Here is a 13,252-nt window from a genome sequence, read left to right as displayed (position 1 = left end):
TAAGGGAATCTCAATTGTGGCTAGTTCACCCAGTCCTCAGACCCTGAGGTACTCACTGCAGTTGTACATTCTGTTCAGCCTCTCTAAATCGATGTTACTGAAATCCAGACGCTGCCCAATGATGGAATCAAACTCAGGGATCTTGGCTGTGATGGTAGGAACACTTTCATTTTTGTTAAATGAGAAAGGTGCATAGTGCATCAAAGACTCATAATCATAGGGTGTATTGAGATCTGTGATGAAGCTGTCATTGTAGGTGTTGAAGTTGTGCTGGAAACCTGTTAGGGAGAGAATCCACAGGTCCTGCTAAGTCACATTATTTTCCCCACGTTGTTCTCTTTGACTAGATACTCAGAGACCCTCCAAAAATGGGAAAGAATTCATCTTTAATTTAAATACATAATTCAAATATGTAATTTAATTAACTAATTAATTAAATTTCAATTTAATTTAAATACATAAATTTAATTTAAATACATAATTTATAAGCAATATAATATAAAATTAATACATTATTAATATTAGCTTAAATAATATCAATGTATTATATAATAATGTAGTATAAATTATAATGACTGTGAAATACATGCACATATTTAAGTCAAAGATGCATTACAAATGTATGTGTGTGTGTATGTGTGTGTGTGTGTGTGTGTGTGTGTGTGTGTGTGTGTGTAGGCTTTCAGACAGAGAAGGTTATATAGCAAACTGAGGCAAGTATTTCAAGTGGCAGAAAAAGGAATTTTGAATTCAGGAAAATGTTCACTGTTAATGGTATTCAAGATACATCTTTCTAATAGCCAAGTACCTCAGCCACTGAGTCTACCCAGAGCTGTATCTGGCTGACTTATGGATGAGGAAAAGGAAATCCGAGGGGCAGAGGGAAAGGGAAGCAAATGAAAGCAAGTAGGAGGCATCTTATCAATCAAGGTTCACACCTTTCTGCTCCAGAAATAACATCTGGGGAGAAAAATAAAATAGGAAGAAGAAAACTTGTTTTCCTATGAAAATATAGAAGGTAAGTGCTTTCCTGCGATTAGTGCAAGTGAAATAAGATGTACCCACAATGTGATACGCTGAGCAAAATAGCTGATCTGATGGTCTTTGAATGGACTAATCACAGGAATTTACTGTTTCAGCTGCAGCAATAGGAAGGTTTTCGATATTTAATTTCACTCTTGTGGAGTGATAGGACAACTGAATGAGGATGCTCATAACTCTTTCAGTAGTAACTTTCCATCCTCATGTTCTCCTTTTCTAGCTCTCCATCCAGTTGTTCTTAACAATTAGTGAGGAAGAAACATAGCTGCCTCCCATGCAGCTACCTGTAGGACTGAAGGACAGTGGTGCAGACCGGCGGTGCTCTAGCAGGCACTCGAGGGAGCAAAGAGGAAGACCTTGTTTGAGCAAGACCTTGTTTGAGCAAGACCTTGAACAAGACCTTGTTTTAACTGTAAAATCAGAATACTGATGTTTCACTCTCCTAACTCACAGAGGTTTTATTGTGGATTACTCGAGAGGGATCAAAGGATTTTCAAAGGTGAAACAGGGATGAAAAAGGGAAATGTAAATCCTTTCAGAACACTTGGCCTTAGGATGTCATTTGAGGCAGTGGTATTGTAAAGAGCACAAAGGTGTTGGAGAGGACTGGGGTTCGAGTCTGGGATCTCTGGTGACTCTCGGTGGCACCTGAAGTCAGGCACTTTCAACTCACTGGATGTGTTTTACTTAATTTTCCATAAAACCATCAGGTTAGAATAGATTGTGCTAGTCTTTACTATTCAAGAATCTTACCAGAATGCTCTATAAATAAATGTTTTGAATAGTTTATAAATGTGTGTTCAACACATTTTTGTTATGCCTACCATCTACTGGGAGTTGTGCTAGGTAGGTGGTGGCCCCTGATCATGAATGGACCAGTCGTAGTCTTGTTTCCACAGAACTCACAGCTGAGAGCCTTAAAGAGGCTGTAATCCAGGGGATGTGATCCCATCAGGAGTCAGTCTGCAAAATGTTTCTATAGCAGATAGAAAACATTTTTGGCTTTGCAAGCCATATGTTCTCTGTTGCAACTACTAAACTCTGCCACTCGAGCAAAAAGTAGCCATAGACTATACACCAACAAATGGACATGACTGTGTCTCTATACAGCTTTACCTACAAAACAAGTGGCCCTTGTTAGACCTCAGAAACTGAGTCTCTTCCCTGTTTGAAGGAAAAAAATAATGAAAAACACAATTTGGACTCAAGAAATAGAGATGGACTTGTGAGAGAATTTCATTGCCAGTACAGTGTCTTCTTAGGTAAAACAGTAAGATTGTCATCAACTGAAGATGAGATGCAATAAAAGTCACAGATTACCCTGTAGAACTAAAAATACTGAAATAGTACTGCTTGTGTTTATTATTATTGGATCTGACAACCCCTTTGAGAACAATTCTTCAGTGACTGAAGGCAATTTTAGATATATGGAAGTGTGCCTGATGAAAATATAGATAGGAGATGAGCAAATATATGTTGAACAACATGATCAAACCAGAGCTGAGTAAGTCTGAAAATGCTCCCTGACAAATGTGTTGGCTCAGATGGACAAAGGGGACTTCATTTGGCCTAAAACTATGTTAAAAGTGCTAAACATTGTCCTCAGTAAGACTTAGAAATAGGAATGTTTGCTTTCTCATAAAATTTTCAGCAAAACTAAGTATATATACAGGAAAGTAAGAAATTCAGGCCTGCGAGCAAATATTGACAGTCTAACAGCACCCTGAGTCTCAATCAGATTCAGTTCTTTGACCTGTGACCTGTTTTCCCTTTCCTCTCTACAAGCATCCAGTTAAAATACAATTACTCTTGGGAGACAAATACTTTAAGACTGATCTTTTACCCCATCTCTGGGTGTATACTCTACAGAACTTTTCTAGACAGGACTGGGAAGCAAAGAAGAATGCCATTTAGCCTTTGGCTCAGTGGTAGGGATGGTAGGATGGTGGGAGTATGTGTTCAAACTTGGTGACCCATTCGACTGTTACAAATCACACAGTTTTCTTCCTTTCAATACCACTCTGCAGTCATAGAATTATTAGAATATGAAGGATTGGGAGGACATAGATGGAGAAATCCCACTTGTGATTTTGATGGGATTAGCCAGCCCTACCCCTGGTTCATGTGAGAGTCATTGACCATCTTACTCCAAAACAAGCTAGTTCTGACGGAAAACTTTTGAGAATTTATACTTAATTTTAAAGCTTGGTCAGTCCTTCTAAGCTTCTAAAAGTAAAATAATTCTAGATGTACTACAATATATGAACCCACATATGAAACTGGAATCTAAACAGAACAAATACCTACACAAGGCTATTATTTGCCTTACAAAAGCCAAACATGGTAACAGTTAAGGCATTTTCAATACTTTTAATTTTCATTAATCACTTACTGCCAATACCAATGTTTTTCCACTCCCTGAACTAATTCCTACTTAAAACCTAATTATCTTCAGAAACACAGCATTGACTTTTTTCCAGCACATTAGAAAACTGTTCAATGAATAATGTTTTAGTGTACTCAGAAGCATTCTATTTAGTTTTCTCAAACTAAAGGAAAGTGGCATTTAAGGAAACTGAAGAACATCAAAATTGTTAGAATAACATAACTGCATAACACGTAAGATAAAACTGTTATTTTTGCATAGTCTGTGGTGAGGGCAGAAGAGGAGAGGTGCTTAGAAATGAGGAAGAAAAAACAATTAACTTTTGATTAATCAGAACTCAGATAATTAGCCAGAATTAATACAACAGGGGGTATTATTTTAGATGAAAGCATTCATTTTTTGTTGTTTTTTAAACTTCTATTATTGATTTGGTAAAACAACTAAAAAATAATTCTGGAGTAGGTCCTAAGGTTATTGTAATGTTAACTAAACTTCATATAATCTTCTATAGAACCAAAGAACATTTCACACCCAGAAAAATAACTCTAATTCCTCAGAGACCTCACATTCACTTTACTCATTGAAACTGAAAAGTAGACAGCTTTAGATAGAGTTTCAGCAACAACACTGATAGAAAGCAAACTTTTGATTAACTTTCAGGCAACTCCCACATTGAGTTCATCAACACACACCATTCCCGGAGACTCTTATGTGGGATGAGTTATGGTCAAACTAGCATAGCCCATAAAAGAGGCCAAGAAATCGTAACCTCTTCATAGTCCCACTAGAGAAGCTGAAGCTTCTGTCTACATACAGATTTGGCCTGATCATCCCAGGATTGGTCTCAGCTAGTGATAAATGTAATAGTAATCTCTACACAATCATACCTTCAAGAATTTCATCCCACCAGATGTTCACATAATCATCCCGGTCAGTCCTTGACTGTTCATGGTAAAATCCCAAAGCGTGCAGGATCTCATGTTCAATGATGGCCTTGTAGTCACAACCTGGGCCAATGGAAAGGTTCTGTCCCACGTGTTGATCACCAACCTCAGACCAGCACCTTTAACGAAAAGACAAGGGAAAACTTCTTCTAGAGAGAGAATTCCTAAGTGGCTGTAATTCACGGGATTCCAGAACACAAATTAGAAGGAAGTTAGGTTTGATTTTTAAAAAGTAATTATCAATAGCATTTTCACATGCTGATAATTCAAAATGGGGGAATACTTAAATAAGAAATATTCCCTAGAAGAGATACTATACAGGCCTTAAAAGTGATGATCTATTATACAAGTGGTACATACCTAGAAGCTAATTAGTCCTAATGAAGCATTAAAGTGGAAAGTAATAAAACTTGGCATTCTTCCTCATCTCCATAAATCCACAGGGTACTGCAAATGACACTATTGCCTTTATATAACAATTTTCCAAATTACCTATAATGAGCAGTCAAAAACTGTATGATCATGAAAAGAATCTCAGTAAAAAGGCAAGTTAATCAAGTCCATGTCTTTGGATGTAGGCCGATCTCTAGTGTTAGGATGGCACAGAGGAGGCGCTTAACTCGTTTCTGAAGGGCCCCCCTGCAAGGAGGCTTTTCCTATAACTTCCTTCAGAAACCAGTGGACTCAGGAACTTTTGGCAGACTTCCTAAATTCCTCATTGGTAGAGTGTCTTGTCCTTTCTTTCTCCAGTAAGTTTTTTCTCATAAAACTATATTAGTAAGACTAAAGCTTTCCACAAGTTATCTCCTTACTGGCTTTAGCTTGGAAGTAAAAATAGATATTTTAACCAATACTGAGCAGAAAAAAAGATTTGCCAATCATCGTAAATACAACTGACGGATTGCACGTTCTATGGTGACAGTCACATTGTCTTACCTTCCATTGTTCTCCCCAAGATTGCTAATGTCATGTATCTTCCCATGTTAATAGATTTGATTTATACTCAAAGATGGATCTTAGTTACTTATTTTCTAATACTTTTATTAAAGTGTCATTTATATACCATAACACTTTAAAATTCTAAATATACAATTCAATGATTTTTAGTAAAAGTCTAAAATGTGTGGTCTTTTCAAGGCCTGAAATATGTTTTTAAATGTTTTTCCTTTATAGAAAAAGAAATTAATTAAATATTAATGTTTATCCTCATTTATATGACCTACAAGAAACTCAAGTAATAAGCCACATACCCCAAATGAATTCACTCTCTTATCCCAAAAGCTATTCCTTCAGCAATATTCCCAACCTCAGAGAAAGTAGTCACCACTCTCCAGTTACCCTCATCAGAAACCTCAGAGACATCCTTGATTCCTGTCTTTTCCTCACCCCTCTCATTAACCAATCTGATAAGGTTGGACTCTCATAAGACTACCTCTTCACATATTTCTGGCATCCATTCCCTCTTGATTTCAACTGCCTCCTCCTCCCTAATGGCCCCTCCATTTCTCTCCTGGACGACTGGAGCTTCCTTTAACCTGTCTCTTGCCACAGTCTCACCCTATCTCAATCCTTTATCCACTGTTGATCAAGTAATCCTATGATGGAAAACTGAGCTCAGAAAGAATCTTGTACAAATCAGTAGGTTCTCTCACACAGGGCTGCCTATCACCAGGCTCCTGTCGACCTTTCTGGCTCCCTGGTTCTCCATCTGCAACCGACATGTAATGTTTTGGTACATTGGACATGGGAAGTTCTCCAAGTAAGCCAGGTTCATGTTCATGTCCCTCTCTTCTCATCTCCTCCTACTTCTTCCCAATGTTTCCTCGCCTCCCCCTCACCTTACTTCTCCTCCTCTCCCACTCTCTCCCTCTCTTCCCACCCTGCATTTGTCCTTTCCTCTTCTCTGCCTCTACGTCCTCCTCTCTTCCTTATCTCTCTAGCACTCACCTCAGTTCTTCCTGATGTATCACCCCACACCTTGTTAGAAGTTCTACTTCTGTCCTGGTACAGTCCACAGCACTCATCATCATGTATTAAAACTTGTTTCTCACAGTCTTTACTTGTCAACCTTAAACCTTGAGGTCTAAAACTGTATCTCCTATTTTTTTGTACCTACAGACTAGCATACTTCCTGGCACATAGTAGATGTTCCTAATTTTTTTAAGTAAAAGAATGAGCAAAGAAAATGATTACTCAGGTATTTCAGTATTTCATTTTTTTTAACTGCCATTTTCTGCATACTATTTTTTCCTAAGAGGCTAAATCATGTGCTAACTTCACTTTTCATCTTTATTATTTACCCATGATTATTAAAACTGCATGGGCGGAACTAGACAATCACTCCTAGCCAAGCCTGGAGGTAGTGATGGAAAATGTATGAGGAAACACCTCCAGGAGGGGCTGCTGGTGTCACAACAGATGGTGGTTTCACTTCCCAACTGCATCTAGCCCAGGTTGATTGACATAAACACCACTGAAGAAAAAGGGCTTTTGAAACTGATGCACCATTTACTTATTCTTAGATATAAATACCTTCAAAGAGAAAATTTACATTTAGAACTTTTCAAAGAAGTTCAGCCAACAGAGTACTTCAATTTAGAACAGTAATCTTTAAAGGGTGAAACATATACTTCAATAAACTTGATTTTTTAAAAAGTACTATAATTTCAATCATGACCTAAACCTTTAAAAAGAATTGAAATAAATCTCCCCAGGACTCAGACACATCCAAACAATTAATTCTTTGCATAGTATGTTAAAAGTATATAATTTACAAATTCACAGCAAATGATTTGATTTTGCTTTTAGTTTCTTAGTTAGTTTAGATGTATGATTTTTCACACTCTGTACAATTTTATACTAACCCATCAAACTGTTGAAATATGATATATGATCTCTCTCCCTCATAGGGCTTGAAATCCACACAGGACTTGAGGCGAAACATTTCAAAAGCATAGAGAATGGCTCCTTTGGCATTCAGCTCTGCAGAAATCAGTAAAAATATCAATGAGCAGTATTTAGATATTGGATAATATACGTAACTTATGGGTTAGAGAAAACTATGCCACCACATGAAATCCAGAGGTTTATGATGAATTTTAGGCTTATGATAGATTTCTTGGAAACTAAACCTGCAAAATGAGCTGTGGACATAAGCATTAAGTGCATACCTTAAATGCACAATGTAAACAGGTATGTGGCAGAATATAATCGTAGAATGTCTTCCTCACTTTCTCCCTCTTTTCCCAATTGAAGCAGAGATACTGAGTGCATTGCCTCAGGAGAGTCCAATGGCAGAGCAGAAAACAGAAGTGGCTTGCGAGTATCTTTGGCTTTTGTATGCACAGATAAAATACCTTGAAAAGAAGCAGTGAGAATCATGTTCCTTATCCCAGCATAAAAGACATCCCTTCTTGCTGGAGGAAAAAAGCAGAGCTTAGAGAGGTTTGCGGGTTCTGAAAGGCTAAGAAGCATATATGGTATTTTACTCTGCTTCCCTGCAAGATCTCTGGAAAGATGGCAAGTCTAGACAGCCAGCTTTGCATGCAGCCTGAGAAAAGATTTCCATACCTCAGACTTGGTCCCCAAGCAGCAGAAACCCTAGTGGACCTGATGGTCAGGAACAGTACATGCTAACTAGGAATGTGTGTGGACGAATGATCAAAGATCAAATGTCTTTCCTTTCACCTAACATGCACACACCTTGGCATTGCATAAGACAAGGATGGTGTGGGGAGGAAAGGTATTCCAGAGGAACTGAGATTATGTTTTACTTCGCATGCATTTTTTCCCTTCCATCAACTCATGGACAACTGGAATCCAACTTAAAAATTAAATCAAACTATATAAAATGATGCATCTTTTGTGTACATTTGATTTTGTGCATTCTTTCAAAAAGTTTAGAATTTTGGTAGGAATTTATGTCATGTTCTTCTGGTCCTTATTTCATTAAAAAAACTACCAAGTTGGAGATTCCACAGTTCTGGATGTCATAAGTTCATATCAAGATCAAGAAAGAAAGAGTCTTTGGAATAATCAAGAAATGTTTTGTGGAAATAACACAGATAGCAATAGCAAGAATGTTCATTAAACCTACCAGAGGATTTTCACGTACTTTTATCTATTCTTAGTTATATCTATAATATGAAGAGATATACCCAGACAGCTGAGGTGTCATAAAGGTGTAAGAACATTTATCATAATACCATAAGAAAGGGATTGGTAGTAGCAGGACAGTGCTGGGGGGTGGCATATAACATCAATAAGGGTACCTGATCTCAAACCAAGAGAAGTGGGGACCAAAGGGAGGTCCAAACTTTACCTGTATGATGACCACTTATGTACCTAATCCTGAATTGCAACCAATATCTTTGAAATAAAAGAAAAATAGTTTGGTCATGTAAAAGTCAAGCTGTCTAGAAGGTTATGTTGCTTTTGTTATCCTCAAACCAAATGGTGGGAGTTCTGAGAGTGGTTAATTTTAAAATCATACATCTTCTTCCTTCTCTACACCTGAATAAGTTGTAAAAAAGGAAAAAGGCAATTCTGTAATAATTTTGTAAAAACTGCCCAGATATCATTCAGCAGGAAGAAAGAAAATGGAAATAGAAGACTCCCTTCTGAAGTCTTCCTCTTCTCTAGAAAGCCAACCCTGAGTGCCTCTCCCCTGCATGCAGGAGCCACAGTTGATTTCCATGAGTTGTGTTTATGTAGGTGGTTTGCTGCACTTAAGATACTGTTAGTTCCTTGAGAGAAAGGAACTCATCTTTTGTCTCATAATATCCCTGTTTCTAGCAGACTGCTCTGATATAGTACATTTTACATAGTTCTGTCTTGAATAGCATGTTAGGTTTGACAGCCACTAGCCCTTCTGTAACCCTAGATGAAATAATATGAGAAGAGTTAACTGCAGGCATCAGTGATTATACCTGTTGGAGAATGAGCATGGAAAGGCTAAATTTGTTCAGTTTAGGAATGCTTTGAGAGGTTTTCTGATGCTGGTCATGGTGAAGGAGTTTGAATCTAACTGATTCTCTCATAGATAACAGTTATAAACTTGAACAAAAAGCCAAGAAATTCTTTAAATGGGCTGAAAAATGAATAAAACAGGCAGAAATTGGAAGAAAGGTTATCTTTGAAGGAAGAAAATTTCATTGAATACAATTCACATTTATGCAACTTTTTGCATGAGAACACTCCCCAGTTCTTTCAGTGCAATGAAGAAAGAACTTTTAGCATAAATCTACAGTTATATTTTCTTGACATACCACAGGGAAGAGTTTGGGGCTGAGTTTCAGCCTGAGTGACTGAAAATCCAGGAAGGAATTCAGGGGGAAAAAAGCATCATTGTTCATGAGGACTAACCGCAGGACCCGTTCAAACTAGCGTACTCTGTTGATAACAAACTGTCTAGTTACCTTGTAGGTACCTTGTAGAGTCAAAAACTGCAAGTCGTGTAGCCCAGGCAAGTCCCTCCAAAAAAGCTTTTACCTCTAACAACACCAAAGAAGAGCCAAGAAGACTGGGACATGACCAGAATCTGGATGTTGGGACTCTTTCAAAAGCAAGGTGTCCCTCTGGCCTAAAAGATCTAGGGCTAAAATCTGCCCAACATATCTTTCCCTAAATGGTCAAATTTAAAGACCTCCAATGAGACCCCACAAAACCAATATTTCTATATCCTTTCTCTTGCCTAGCAAGCCCATAAATTTGCCCCAGGTCCCAATTAAGGGAGGCAGATTTGAGCCTGTTCCTTTGCTGACAGTTTCGCAATAAAGCTTTGGACGAAAGAGTACATAACATGATTTCATTTAGATGAAAGTCTGGAACAGGCAAAATTCACCTATGAATAAAAAAAGAAAAAATAGAACAAAGACTTTTTTCCCTGGAAAATTGAGAATATCTGGGAAGGACCATAGAGAAATGTTCCGTCTTTTAATAGAAATTTGGGTTGCAGGGGTGTATAAATCTTTAAAAACTCATTTAATTGTACATATAAGATTCATGTTTGATCTATATATATTATATATAAAAAGAAACCAAGGCCACGGGTGGTGGCTCATATCTGTAATCTCAGCACTTTGAGAGACCAGGGTGAAAGAATGCCTTGAGACCAGAGATCAAGACCAGCCTGGACAACATAGTGAGACCGACTTCATCTCTAATTTATTTATTTTTTTTTAATTAGACGGCATGGTAACACAAACCTGTATTTCTAGCTACTTGGGAGGCTGAGGTGGGAGGATTGCTTGAGCCCAGGAGTTCAAGGCTGCAGTGAGCTACAATTGTACTACTGTACCCAGCCTAGACAACAGATCAAGACGCTGTCTCCAAAAAATAGGTGACAGATAGGTAGATAGATAGATAGATAGATAGATAGATAGATAGATAGATAGATAGATAGACTGATAGGCCAAATAGCCACACCAAATTTTAATAAACATACAGCATGTCAAAATTTGTAAAAAGCAGCTCTTCAAATAAAATTTGTAGTGTTAGAAGCTATACTATGGTGTATATTTTTAAATAGACATTTAAAATCAGTGACATAAATTTCCATCTTAGGCTGGGCTCAGTGGCTCAACCTGCAATCCCAGCACTTTAGGAGGCTGAGGCAAGTATATTGCCTGAGCCCGCAGGTTCTAGACCAGCCTAGGCAACTTGGTGAAACCTCTTCTCTACAATAAATTTTTAAAAATTAGCCAGGTGTGGTAGTGTGTGCCTATAGTTCCGGCTACATGGAAGACCGAGGTGGAAAAATTGCCTGAGCCCAGTAGGTCGAAGTTGGGGTGACCGAGAGCCTGCCACTGCACTCCAGCCTAGGCAATGGAGTGAGACTCCAATTCAAAATAAGTAAATAAATAAATATCCATCTTAGGAATATAGAAAAAGAACAAATTAAACCTGAGGCTGGTAGTAAAAAAATATATAATGAGGATAACAGAAAGAAACTAAATAGAAAGCAGAGAAGCAAGAGAAAATTAAAAAGTCAAAAGTTGGTTCTTTGAAAAGATTAATAAAATCAATAAGCCCATAGCAAGACTGACCACAAAAAAGGAATGAAAACACAAATTACCAACATCAGGAATGAAACAGGTCTATCACTAAAGATCCCACAGACATTAATAAAATAATGATATATTATGCCAATATTTTAGCAACTTAGTTGAAATAGTTGTTGAATTTTTTCAAATGATTTTTCTGTACCTATTGAGATATCTTAACATTTTTAATATTGAAAAATACAGGCCGGGTGTGGTGGCTTATCCTGTAATCCCAGCACTTTGGGAAGCCAAGATGAGAGAATTACCTAAGCCCAGGGGTTTGAGACCAGCCCTGGCAATTTGGTGAGACCTCATCTCTACAATAAATCACACACACACACACACACACACACAAACTAGCCGGGCATCGGGGTGTGCATCTGTAGTTCCAGTTTCTTGGAAGGCTGAGGTGGAAAGATTGTCTGCGCACAGCAGATCAAGGCTGTGGTGGCTTTGAGTGTGCCACTGCACTCCAACCTGGGTGACAAAGAGTGAGACTCCAACCCAAAAAAAAAAAGAAAAGAAAAATACAATTTTTAAAAGTGACATAAAAACAGAAAGTATGTATATGTCTATAATAATTAAATAAATTAAATTATTTACAAAAATACTATCCTACAAAAACCTCTATTACTTTGTTATGTTACCAATGAATTTTATCAATGAAGAAAGAGATCATACATAAACTCATTCAAAAGGTAAATCAGAAGGAAACACTTCCAAGTTTATTTCCTGAGATGTACATAACCTTGTCACTAAAACCTGATAAAGATATTACAGAAAAAAGTATACTAGAGACCTATATTCTTTTTGAATATAAACACAAAAATACTTAATAAAATATTAGCAAATGGAATCCAGTAAAATATAAAAAGGACAATACATTATGACAAAGTAGTGCTCATCTGAAAAATGCAAGGATGGTTTAGCCTTCAAATTTGATGTCATTTACCATGTAAGAGAAAAAAAAATTATAGAGATCTCAAAAGTTACAGAATTTGACATATTTTAACAACAGTTCATGATGAAAACTTGCAATCTGATAAAGGGCATCTGTGGAAACCTTACAGTTAATGTTCCACATGAATGAAGTATTGAATATTATCATTAATACTGGAAACAAGGCAATGATGTCCAATTCTATCACTTTTATTTAAAATGGTAATAGAGACCCTAGTCAGTGCAATGAGGCAATAAAAGCAATACATGGTGTAAACATGGAAAGGAAGAAGTAACACTGCCTATATTAAGGGACTAGAAGAATTTTTATTAAAAAGCTTGAGATATCTACAAAGCAGCAATAAGAACTGGTGAGGTGCAGTGACTCAAACCTATAATCCCAACACTTTGGGAGACTGAGCTAGGAGAATCACTTGAGCCCGAGAGTTTGAGACCAGCCTAGGCACCATAGCAAGACCTTGTCTCTACAAAAAAATAAAAGTTAACCGAGTACGGTGGCACACACCAGTAGTATCAGATACTCAGGGAGGCTGAAGTGGAAGGATCTCCTGAGGACAGGAGGTCAAGGTTGGGGTGAGCCATATTCTTGCCACTGCACTCCAGCATGGGCAACAGAGACCCTGCCTCAAAACAAACAAACAGAAATAATGAGAATTAATGTATATTTAGCAAGGTAATAAGATACAAAGTCCTTATATAAAAATCCATTGTATTTTTATATCAACAGAAAGCAAATAATAAAACTTTTAAAACTACATTTGAGTAGCATCAAAACGATAAAATGCTTAGAAGTAAGTGTATCAAGGACTTGCAAGTTATTATTATTATTTTTTTTGAGTTGGAGTCTCACTCTGTCGCCCAGACTGGAGTGCAGTGGC

At 37.4% G+C, this 13,252-nt stretch overlaps 1 protein-coding gene across 1 annotated transcript in view; it reads right to left on the bottom strand.

Annotated features, from left to right (window-relative positions):
• Window positions 1-13,252, bottom strand: part of MEP1A (meprin A subunit alpha) — a 35,268-nt gene that overhangs the window by 13,124 nt on the left and 8,892 nt on the right. The window contains exons 6-8 of the mRNA XM_008058459.2: window positions 7,236-7,353; window positions 4,315-4,490; window positions 57-278 (exon numbers count right to left, since the gene is read on the bottom strand). Coding sequence (XP_008056650.1) covers window positions 57-278; window positions 4,315-4,490; window positions 7,236-7,353 — 516 coding nt within the window. The remainder of the gene's footprint in view (window positions 1-56; window positions 279-4,314; window positions 4,491-7,235; window positions 7,354-13,252) is intronic.

The sequence above is a fragment of the Carlito syrichta genome, unplaced genomic scaffold (assembly GCF_000164805.1).
Source record: "Carlito syrichta isolate Samal-C Ts95f unplaced genomic scaffold, Tarsius_syrichta-2.0.1 Scaffold303353, whole genome shotgun sequence".
NCBI lineage: Eukaryota > Metazoa > Chordata > Mammalia > Primates > Tarsiidae > Carlito > Carlito syrichta.
Note: the sequence above shows the minus strand (reverse complement) of the source record. Positions and strands in the feature narration are given on the sequence as shown.